The 12444-nt window shown below is 36.7% G+C and overlaps 1 protein-coding gene across 1 annotated transcript; it reads left to right on the forward strand.

Annotated features, from left to right (window-relative positions):
* Nucleotides 1-8672: 8672 nt before the first annotated feature.
* LOC136391851 (keratin-associated protein 6-1-like) lies at nt 8673-9504 on the forward strand. Its single transcript, XM_066363732.1, has 2 exons — nt 8673-8685; nt 8933-9504. The coding sequence occupies exons 1-2, from the start codon at nt 8673-8675 to the stop codon at nt 9241-9243; spliced, it is 324 nt and encodes a 107-aa protein (XP_066219829.1). The 3' UTR covers nt 9244-9504.
* The last annotated feature ends 2940 nt before the right edge of the window (nt 9505-12444 follow it).

Consider the following 12444-nt stretch of genomic DNA (forward strand, 5'->3'; position numbering starts at 1 on the left):
TTGTGTGTTGGCCTTTAAAGAGGGCATTGGTTTATCTAGCCACCTTTCCCTGGCAGATAGAATCCCCACTGATTTTCACAACCAGATGTTATGTGATCAAGGCTACGGAAATACGATTAGGGTTTAAGTATTGTAGAACAGTTCTCAGGAGGAACCTTTGAAGATGAGATATCCCTCTGAGATATTAGTTGTCAAGTGTAGGAGCAGAGTCAGACTTTTTTGAACTCTGCCATTTCTATCAGTCATGATGTGGTTTCTTCTGTGAATCCTTGGTTTCGACGTACCTTAATTTAGCCTTCAGTTAGTCTTCAGGTTGATTGTTTTATATTTAAGTTGTAGTTTCAGTTTGGTCCTGGGAGGACATGAGTATAGCATCCACATACTCCACTGTCATCTTAGATCTCTCTCTAGTGATATTAAATTAGACATAAAGAACACATAGTTAGCTGGAAATTTTACCCAAAATCTTATAGATCAAATATGAAGCACAAAAAAAGTTAAAGTAAAATTTTAAAAGAATTACAATGACAGTTTTAAAACATACCAGAATTTGTGAGATTTTATTTCAGCAGTCATTATAATATATAGCATTAAATGCATTTAATAGAAAAGGAGGTAATATGTTTGCATATTTGTTTACAAGAATATACCTACAAAGACACATACATAGAAAGAAAACATTTTGAATGAATAAAAATATTTTTATTTTTTTATGGTATTAAAATCCTGTTTTTAAAATTTTAATTTCTCATCAAAGTAAATGAAATCAGTAACATTAAAGAATTTGTGTCTTCACATCTCTGATATTTGAGGGAGAGCTGGTTAAAATATAGAGGAACTATATTTTATTAAAATACTCCCTGCTAATGTGATACCTGGTTATAGAATATTAAAATGAACACTGGTTATAAGAGATAGTTTGGTAGGTGTGACTGTACCACCTATTAAAAGTCCTCAATGGTTAAAGTAAGCCTTCTTTAATGCCTTCAGGGTGATGCTCTAGTCTTGAAACAACACATTAATTATCAGTCATAAATTAGCCAATGATATGAGCTCGTGTGGTGGGTCCACCCACACTGAGGGCATATAAAAGGCCCTCTGTTAGAAGAAGTGTCCAGACTGAAGTCACCTACACTCCTTCTCTACCAAAGAACAACCTCAACAACCAGCAAGATGTGTGGCTACTACGGAAATTACTATGGGGGCCGTGGCTATGGAGGCTGTGGCTACGGAGGCTGTGGCTATGGCTCCGGCTATGGCTCTGGCTATGGCTCTGGCTATGGCTGTGGCTACGGCTCTGGCTATGGCTGTGGTTATGGCTCTGGCTATGGCTATGGCAGTGGATGTGGCCTTGGCTATGGATATGGCCGTGGCTACTACTACTGAGGACACCATGGAAGACTCATTCTCTGCACCTGACTGTAGGACTCCCCAATCTGGAACCCCACATGTCCTGTGTCTGTCACTGGGTGACAGCTATCCTGCTTGTGAAAGTCTAGCAGCTCTGTATTGACCTTCAATCTAAACTACATATGCCCTGCATTCACCTCATTAGAGCGGGAGAAGGTGAAATCCACCTGAGACCCCACAGTTCTGATTCCCTGGGATCCAATGTCATAGGAACTGCCTTGATGACATTCAGGCTGGGGCTTGTCTGAAACCTAATAAACTCGTTTAATCCAAACAGCAACCCTGGTATTTACTTCAGTGTTTGGATGTCTCAAGTGTCTGACTGACATGCTTGGTAATACTCGGCAAGAAAGGACTCATGCACATAGATAAGAGTACAGTGGTTACCAAGGGGTGGAAGATGAGGAGGAAGGGAGGGGATTGGGGGTAGGGTATAAAGAGGAACAAATATAAGGTGACAGAGGATGATTTGACTTTGGGTAATGGGTATACAACATAACTGACTGTCCAAATGATGTGAAGATGTTTACCCAAAATCTATATACTCTTGTTGATCAATGTCACCCTGTTAAATTTCATTTTCTAAATAAAAAAAAAGAAAAAAGAAAGTAACATATTTTGTAACCTCAGTTTCCTTATCTGATGCTGAGGGAATAATATTTGTTATGCTGAGTAATTCTCAACACTAAAGGTGATATTCTTTATAAATTAAATTGAACATTGTGTGGTTCATGAGAACAAAGAAAGATAATAACTTCCCCAATTTTCACATTCATGGATCTCTTAATAGAAATGAATGTTGTCATATCTTCTACTGCTAGTTCTTTCTTAAAAATATTTTATGAAGGAAAAAACCTAAGAACATATTTACAATGTATTATTTCCTAAGGTAGTAATAGATGATAAAACTATTTGGCTTGCATGGTGGGTCATAATAATTAGATAAAAGCAGCATTTTTGGCATAAACAAAGTTCAGGGTCTCATGATGCAGTAACCAAGGTCAGGTTTGTGGTCTCATCTGAGTCTCAGCTGAGGAAGGCTCTGCCCCCAAGTTTACATAGTTGGCAGAATTTAGGGTACAACCGTGGGGCTCAGCACTGACTATCGGCTGGAGGCCCTGACAAGGCAACATGCTGAAGGCTCAAATATCTTCTGGAAGCTATCTGCCTTGTGTCTTGCCATGTGGGTTCCCAGGCATGGTGGCTTGTTCTCCCAAAGCCAAGAAGGGAAGAAGAGAGACTCCAGGAGGACAGATGCTACAGTCCCGTGCAAATGTGACATAATCATACATACACACACACACATACAAACACATGATCCTATCTATTTCATTATATGTCATATTCTTTCTGTTAGAAATAGTCACAAGTCGTAGCAATACTTGAGAAGAGAGCACAAAGCACCCTCACATCCAGATATAGTAATCCTGGCAGCACCTTATTGGCTGCCACCAATTCAATACTGTGCATCCCTGCTCTCAGGAACTAGAACACTGGACTTGGTTTGCTGTGCTCTGGGCTGTTTATAGCACAATCACATTATCTTGTCTAAAGCAGCGGTGGAATTTCTGTGGGAATTATTTGCATTGGAATTATTTTGTGGGGTATTCCCTTAATAATTTTCTGTGTGTTCTAAGAAAGTTAGTCTCTATATTCCTAAATGTAGTAGTGTCTGTTTTGGTCATCTGTATTCATTTCATGTAAGCTTTTAAATTTATATCCATAAAGATCTGCAAAGTAGATTCATATAATTTTAAGCTTCTTGTATTTATGTTTATTTCTCTCATTATTTCTAATGTTGTATATGCTTTATCCCTTTGTTTCTTTTTTTTTCTTTTCTTTTCTGAAGCTGGAAACGGGGAGAGACAGTCAGACAGACTCCCGCATGCGCCCGACCGGGATCCACCCGGCACGCCCACCAGGGGCGACGCTCTGCCCACCAGGGGGCGATGCTCTGCCCCTCCGGGGCGTCGCTCTGCTGCAACCAGAGCCACTCTAGCGCCTGGGGCAGAGGCCAAGGAGCCATCCCCAGCACCCGGGCCATCTTTGCTCCAATGGAGCCTTGGCTGCAGGAGGGGAAGAGAGAGACAGAGAGGAAGGAGGGAAGGGGGGTGGAGAAGCAAATGGGCGCTTCTCCTATGTGCCCTGGCCAGGAATCAAACCCGGGTCCCCTGCACGCCAGGTCGATGCTCTACCGCTGAGCCAACCGGCCAGGGCCTCCCTTTGTTTCTTGATCAAATTAGCAAATGATTTATAAATGTTGATGCTTTCAAATAATAGCATTTTGAATTATTTTTTTAAAATCTAAAATCAGATATATTTTGTATGACTTTTGACTTTTCCTCATCTAATTTCTGGTAATTTGAGTCATTTTTAAAATCTATTTCTTTCTAGTCTCTACTTCATTAATTTCTGCTTCTCAGTTATTTCCTTCCTTGCACTGTCTTTAGCTTGTTTAGTTATTCTTTATAAAGTTCTTCTTAAGTAGGATAGTAGGTTATTCATGTCATTTCTTTTACTTTTACTAACACAAATATTTAGTACTACAAACTTTTTTCTACTTACTGCTTGACTTTTCTCATAGCTTCTGTTAAGAACTGTTTTTGTTACTATTTATTTTTTATTACCTATCATATCTTTATATTTAGACTTTTTATAATCTGATAGTATATATTTTTTCTTATCTGAGAGGTCTTTAATCAAAGTTTTACTTTTCAGGCCAAGGGGATTTTCTGTTCTCTGTTTTTAATAATTTTATTCTTTGTGACTTAATATATGATCAATCTTTTTGTACTTTTGTGGAATCTTGTATAGAAAGTTTACTTTCTTCTCTCAGTGTATATATATCTATATCATATATATATCATATATATCGTATATAATATATATATCACATATATATCATATATATATCATATATATCATATATATATCTATGAGAGCCACTTTATTCTGTTGTATAGGTGTTCTCTCTATTTGTTCTACTTGATCTGTTTGTTCTAAGAGTGTTATATTAGAGTAGTGCATTATTAGTGTATTTGTATTTATGTCTTATTGATACAGTTACAGATGTAGATATCAATATAAATATGGAGATAGAAATATAAATAAGATATTGGTACATATAGAAAATACTCTCAAGCATAATATATTCCTTATTCAGTTTATTTATTTGGATAAAAATATTGGGATTCAAATACCTAGGCTACTACCATTTTCTTAAGATATCCATCAGAATTCTGTATAGAATTATCACTGAGACATTTGACCTAGAATTTTCTTTCTAGAAAGGTATTTTTAATTATAAATTTACTTTCTTTATTAGATATATGCTATTCAGATTTACTGGAGTGGTAATTTATATATTTTAAAAAAATTCTATTTTAGCTGTGTTGTAGAATTTATTGACAGAATTGTTTTCAGAAAATCCACTTCTTCTTTTTGGTTCCTATATGATCTTCAAACATATTGATTCTTTCATTTTTATATTATCATTTCTACTTGCTTATATTCTTGATTGATTTGTTTAGAATTTATCAAGTTGATTGATGTGATCAAAGTACCAACTTTGTATAATATTGATTTTCTTTATTATTTGTCATTTTCTATTGAATTGATACCACTCTGGTTCTTTTTTTCTACATTATTCTTATTTTATATTTAAATTTTCTCTTTCTTTCCAACTTTATAATGTAACTTATAGTATTCATTTTTTAAATGTAATTTTTTTTCTAACACTGACACTTAAAATGTGTTGTTTCTTTATTAATCAGCTCAGGATACTTTCTAATTTCCCATGTGATTTGTATTTAATCCACATGTTACTGAATAGAGTTATTCCTCAGTCCAAAAAGGCTCCATCCTCATACAGAGACTCTTCTGCTCCCTCCAAGAGACATCTTGGCAGTGAGGGTGATAGGGGGTGTTACTGTGATACAACTCCACCAAAAAACACACAGCAAGTGGGCTGAAAACTTCCTTATACATTTCAGGCAGCAATGGCAGGGCCATAGGACAAGCAGTGACACTAGATAAACCAAATAAACCAAAGGGACATGAACCAACTCTGAAAATTATGAATAATAGTCCACAAGACCCATGTGGTAAACCTAAACAAGGTGACTACCTGTGTAAAAAATTTAAATAAGACCAAAATGTTTCTGACACACAAAATTTCAATCATACCAAGAAACAAAGATGCAGAAAATATAATTAACGCACCCTAACACTAAGATAATCAGATGTTCTAATTATCTGGTACAGATTTTGAAGTAGCAATTATGAAAACATTTCAATATCAAAGTCTCTTGAAACATATTAAAAGGAAAATAGTTATATATATATATTTCTACTTAAAAATATGTAATGAAAACAGCAACTACTAGAAAGCTAAAAAGGATAAAACAATATCAAACTAAATTGACTATAAAACAAAAAAATTAAAGAGTTATAGACATTTTATAATGATTAAAAGGGCAATCTATCAGAAAGATATGACAATTTAAAATCAATTTGTACTTAATGACTGAACACCAAAATACACAAATCAAAAATGGTCAGAACTGAAAGGACATTGTTGCAATGTCCAGATGATCAGAGTTGGAAGCTTTACAATCCCACTTTGAAAAATGGATAGAACAACTATATACATCATAATATAAATAGACTCGAGGAACACTATAAACCAATTAAACCTAACACACTTATAGGAAGCATTTAACTAACTACAAGAGAACACAAATTTCTCTCAAGAAACCACATACAATGATGTCCAAAAAAGATCATATACTAGGCTAAACAAAGAGCCAATAACTTTTAAAAATTGAAATCATACATAGTTCCATGAGCTGTCTGTCTTCATCTTATGGAAGAAGACATTTCTAAAAATTCTCTTCGCTAAACTTCAAGAAAACTAGCATTTAGGTGAAGGTTAAGATTTTAGCCAACTTTGTACTTGAATCTCTATTCAGAAAGTAATATTGTATGAACCCCTTGTTAGTGTTAGGTACCCCAAATTCTAAAATTCTTACTAAGATATTAATAGATATAATTGACTTATATTTTATCATTGTTGACATTATTATTAATAATAAATGAAGTGAATTAAAATAGTTTATTATAGAGAGCTTCCTGAACATTATCCTGACTCCCAGGATTAGAGATCTACTTTGCAGCCTCCTGTTGGCATGATTGCACTCTACCCAAGACACTACCTTGGTATGCAAAATAACAAGTCTCTTTCCAAAAGGCAAGCAGACACTGACCCTCTAAAAGTTTCACTGAAACAGACCTCAAATTCTCTATCTTCTTGTGACAATGTGTGAGTGCTAGAGAGGCAAGCCATCTGTGAAGTTACATAGCATACGATGAGTTCAAGAACTTATTTTCTTTTTATTTTCTTTTTTAGTGAGAGGAGGAAAGGCAGGGAGACAGTGTCCCACATGTGCCTCGACTGGGATCCACCTGGGCAAACCCACTAGGTGGCAGGGATGTTGCTCTGTTGCTGAGCAACTGAGCTATTTTTTTTAGCACCTGAGGCAGAGTCCAGGAAGCCATCCTCAGTGCCTGAGGCCAACTTGCTCAAACCAATCAAGCCATCGCTGTGGGAAGGGGAAGAGAGACAGAGTGAGAGAGAGTGAAAAGGGGAGGGGTGGAAAAACAGATGGTCACTTCTGTGTGCACTGATCTGGAATCAAACCCAGGATATTCCCACACCAGGCCAATGCTCTACCACTGAGCAACCTGGCCAGGGCATCAAGAACATATTTTCAATGACTGAAAAGAAGGAGCGATCATATAAATTTTAGGAGAATAATTTACCTCTGGTAGAAAGCACATTTAAATACCTAGTATCAAGAAAGAATGGAATACTAAAAAAATAGAATGAAGGAGTAAGAAGAGGAGTAATACTTGGCTGATGTCTTTAGTCAAACTTTGTACATACCAATGATGAGGCTTTGATTAGATAATCAAATATAGATAATTGTAGCCCTTGGAAGTGCTCATGAAAACACCACAAAAGCACGGATTGAACATGATTATTCAACCACACAGCTAAATTATCAACTATAGATAACCAAAGGAAAGGGTAGACAATCTCAAATGCAAAGACACACACAATCTATATGAATAAGTACACATGAAAATGTTGCAGGTGTGCAAAACAGATTACCTTTAATGAAAAATGAATTTAGACATTTTTTCAAATGAAATGGTTAAGATGGGAAGCATTCAATCATATAATAGTAACAGAAGATCAAATAATATTTTTACAAATTATTGGAAACTCAAAGAATTTCACTCAAAAAGGTTATGCTGTTACATAGCAGTCTAAGATTTGGTTGTCATTAGATGTACTTATCAAGACAGATAAATTAAGAAATTTAAAAATTGATCTTCCTTCTTGTAACCTTCAGAGGACAGTTGACTAAAATACAGGGTCTATGCAATATCTTGTACTCTCTGTATCTACCTAAGGTTATGAATGATATATAAAAATATTTTGACTCAGAAATATTAGAATAACAGAAATCTGATAGGTTAAACTTGAATGAGTAAAGAATGTTACCTCTCTACATACATTCTCATAAAGACACAAAAGTGTATTTTTTTATATCTCTACTTTGAAACTATTCTCACTTTTCCAGTGCCTCTCAATGGGAGAGAGTATTATAAAAACTGGGAAAAATGCAGTAACAATGCTGAGCTGTGTGGAGAATTCAGTGTGACAGGTTCCAGAGAATGATGATTGGGTATCTTGATAAAAAAAAAAAAGAGACCTAATATGTTGATAGACATAAATATATGCTATTAAGCTTATTGGATAGTTACTTATTATAATTCCAGTATTAATGGGAATACTAGCTAATTTGTATAACTACATATAATTTAGAGGAAAATGACAGCAACATGTAATCTGAGGAATAACTTCTGTATTTCAATCCTTCAGTAGAAATTAAACATAAAGGAGAATTAGAGTCATTTTTATGAGTAGAAAAGTATAAGCATTTTTCTCAGACTTGGTTGTTCGAAAATTTTAATTAGTTGGATTATTACCAGCATGATGAGGATGAAAGACACATTATGGTATCAGTATAGAAAAGAACTTGAATCCCTGAAAATAATTAACTTGGATCAAGAGAAGAAAGATTCATGAATCAATAGGAGTGTTATCTGTATAAAATGTGAGAAAGTCAGTGAAACCAACTGCAGCCAAGAGGAAACAAGACTGAGATCACAGTGTTTTCCCTCCTGATATAAAGATGGCGGCAGGAGGTAGAGGAACGTCTCACTGGGAGGACCGTGTGCCTGTGGGGGTGTAAGTGTCTCTCTCATGAGAGCTCTCAGTGGGATCAGAGGAGCCCAAACTGAGAGGAACAGCACCACAGCCTCCTGAATACCTCTGAGGCTGTGTGATGGTTGAGGAACAACACACTAATTAGCTCAGTCATGAGATTAGCCAATGGCATGAGACATGTGGTGAGTCCCACACACTGAGGGCATATAAAAGGCCCTCTGCAAGGACAAGGGCCCAGACTTAAGTCACCTACACTCCTTCTTCACCCAAGGACAACCCCAACAACCAGCACCATGTGTGGCTACTACGGAAACTACTATGGAGGCTGTGGCTACGGAGGCTATGGCTGTGGAGGCTGTGGCTACGGAGGCTATGGCTACGGAGGCTGTGGCTACGGAGGCCTGGGCTGTGGCTCCTGCTATGGCTGTGGCTTCCGCAGACTGGGCTGTGGCTACGGCTGTGGCTATGGATACGGCTCCCGCTCTCTCTGTGGCTGTGGCTGTGGCTATGGATATGGCCGTGGCTACTACTACTGAGGACACCATGGGTGACTCATCCTCTACACCTGGACTTCAGGATCCACCCTCTGAAAGCTGTGTGCTCTGAGCCTTGATGACAACTCGCCTTCCAGTGCTCTTTGGATCTGAAACACCCACTTATTTTTTTTTTCTGTGTTTGACTCATGGAAAGTGAAGTCATGTCAAATACATCCTGAGAATCCTGTGTGGTCTCTCATGGGAGTGATGCTGTCACAGATCCTGACTTGACTTCCATGCAGGACTCATTTCTATTTTTTCCTAATAAGCCTGTTCAATGTGAAGTGATAAATAAACCTGGTTTACTTTTATTTCAAGTCCAGTGTTTGTCGTTGTGGCTTTATAGCCTCCTGATTGAATTAAGGAAACAATTGCCTTATTAGGGAATAACTTCCTTTAATATTTGCACTTCAGTTGTCCTACCAAATCTTTGTGACATTAGGAAAGTGATAATTTGTGACCTCATTCTTCTACTCTGGTGAAGCTGTGATGACGTATGTTATGAGGGTCTATTTTTCGGATTGGAGAGGTAATGCATATTTGTCAATTCAGTTAAGTATTACCTGGACATACTATTTACTCTAAGTGCTTTAACATCAAAACCTTCATCTGTGTGAAATTTTTGTGAAGGTATGAAAGTTGACATATAACCTTTTAGTTTTAATCTTTCTGGGGGCATATCTGAACAAAAAGTGTTTCTGATATTTGCCCAAATAAGAGACAGAAAGGCTTAAGCCACTCCACCTCCACCTAACTTATATGTGCCTTGAAGTAAAATTTTTGAAGTGACACCTTTATAACTTATTTAAATTGAGAGTTATTTGCTGGCATTCTGTCCTTACGTTTCTGTCCTATAATTTGTGCTTTATCACAGTTGTAGAGTAAATTATTTGCTCTTTTACTAATATCCTGTGACTAATGTATCTGTAAACTTAGCAGTTATCCTCTCTTGATACGGTATTTCTAGGTCCTGGGTTGGCAATGAGTGAGATTAAGTAGTGTTTTAGACTAAGAAAATGGACATGTCCCAAGTCATTTTGATTGGCTGAAGGTAGTAAACAAATGAAGCCACAGGAAGGAGCTAGGATCCCTTGAAGATCATCACCCAGAAGAAATAACTTGTTTCCTTTAAAATCAATCTTTTATGAAGGCTTGTCTCTTCTACTTACTTTTCTCATAAAGCATATAATTTTCCATGTAACATTGTCAGAAAATTAAATTTGTCTACCTCTAGAAATAAATTTTTAGAACTATTTTGCCTACGTGGTGTAAGACTTGAAAACAAAAAAATTAGATATTGACTCAAATTTGATAATGATAAATTCACAAGAAAATATTTTTGCTGATTATAATTTCTCAAGATCAGTCCCTTACACATCTTAATGTAAGAAGAATTGTTTGACATTTTTAGCCACTCTAACACATGTAAGTTGAAGGTTTGCCCACACTAACAGCCCCAAACATTTCTCTTGTTTGTACTCACATTGGCTTGTTCACATCTTAAAATCTTTAAATTAGGAACTGCTCCACCCTAAACCGGAAAACACCAGATCTTTTAACACTCTACCCTGTTTCACAGTTGTTTTTCTTTTCTTAGTGAAAACTTTAGACTCCACTATCAACTATAGTTTTTTACTCTTTCAAATAAGAATCACTTAAATGTAGGCCTTAAAAAATGACTCGTTGCAGATTTTAGTACTCCAAAAACAGTATTCTTCTAGATATAAATTTACTTCTCCTAGAATTTAATTTTGAAATATGTCAAACCCGCCATGAAGTCAAGACAACCATGTAGTGGACACTTCATACTACCCGACCAGACTTGACAAGTGTTACTATTCGGCCAGTTTTGTTTCCTCTCCCTTTATCTCCACCCACCCCAGCCTACACCACTGTACCCCATCACTCACACACACACACACACACACACACACACACACACACACACACATTATTGTTGGAACATTGAAAAATATGGTGTAGACATTATGACACTATTATTAAATGAATAAAGATGTTCTCCAAGTAACTGCCATACCGTTATCATTAGAAAAATACATAGTTTTCATACTATACTGTTTTCTAATTCATAGCTCATGTTCAGAAATTTCTGATTGTTCTTTATTTTTTATGTAGAATTCAGCGAGTGGGAATTATCACTCTCTGCAATTTATTACCTCTGGTAATCCAGCATTTCATAAAAGCTAGAGCAATTCCCCAGCCTCTTATTATTTTATGATGTTAACACATTTTTACATGTTAACATTCAAAGACAATTATTTACTAGAATATCCCATAATCTGTTTCATTAATTATATCACTTATATGTTTTAGGAATTAATATTTTTAAGACACAATTAAGATCATCAAATATGCCCAACATTAAGGAATTATAAAGCGTCATCAAACAGTGAGTAGACATATATTCTAGAACAGGGGTCCCCAAACATTTTACACAGGGGGCCAGTTCACTGTCCGTCAGACCTTTGGAGGGCTGGACTATAAGAAAAACTATGAACAAATCCCTATGCACACTGCACATATCTTATTTTAAAGTAAAAAAAACAAAACGGGAACAAATACAATATTTAAAATAAAAAACAATAAATTTAAATCAAGAAACTGACCAGTATTTCAATGGGAACTATGGGCTTGCTTTTGGCTAATGAGATGGTCAATGTGCTCCTTTCATTGACCACCAATGAAAGAGGTGCCCCTTCCGGAAGTGCATCGGGGGCCAGATAAATGGCCTCAGGGGGCCGTATGTGGCCCGTGGGCCGTAGTTTGGGGACCCCTGTTCTAGAATGAAGTCAAAGAACACAGATATACCCATGTAAAAAAACTGTATCACTGAGAGTAGGATGTGATTAGTGAGCTATTTGAGGACTTGATGTTAATTCTGGGACTGGATGACTGGATCACCACTACCATGTGTAAGTTTATATCAGTGTTGTGCACTTGTCTTTTGTGCCAATCTTCTGGGTTTTTTCATAAACTAGACTCTGTTGAATATGGTGACATCCCCCAGTTTCTGCCTCAGCGAGGGAGACATTTCTCACAGGGGCTGAGGGTGTTTTCCACGGGGGCTGAGGGTGTTGCAGGCAGAGTGCCCTCAGCTGGGAGCCACCTAGAGAAATCATTCTGCTGTAGAGCCCCCCTCGTACCAGGTTGTGCCCATTCCCTGCACCTGTCTCCAGTGGT

Source organism: Saccopteryx leptura, chromosome 2, assembly GCF_036850995.1.
Source record: "Saccopteryx leptura isolate mSacLep1 chromosome 2, mSacLep1_pri_phased_curated, whole genome shotgun sequence".
In the NCBI taxonomy this organism is placed as follows: Eukaryota; Metazoa; Chordata; class Mammalia; order Chiroptera; family Emballonuridae; genus Saccopteryx; species Saccopteryx leptura.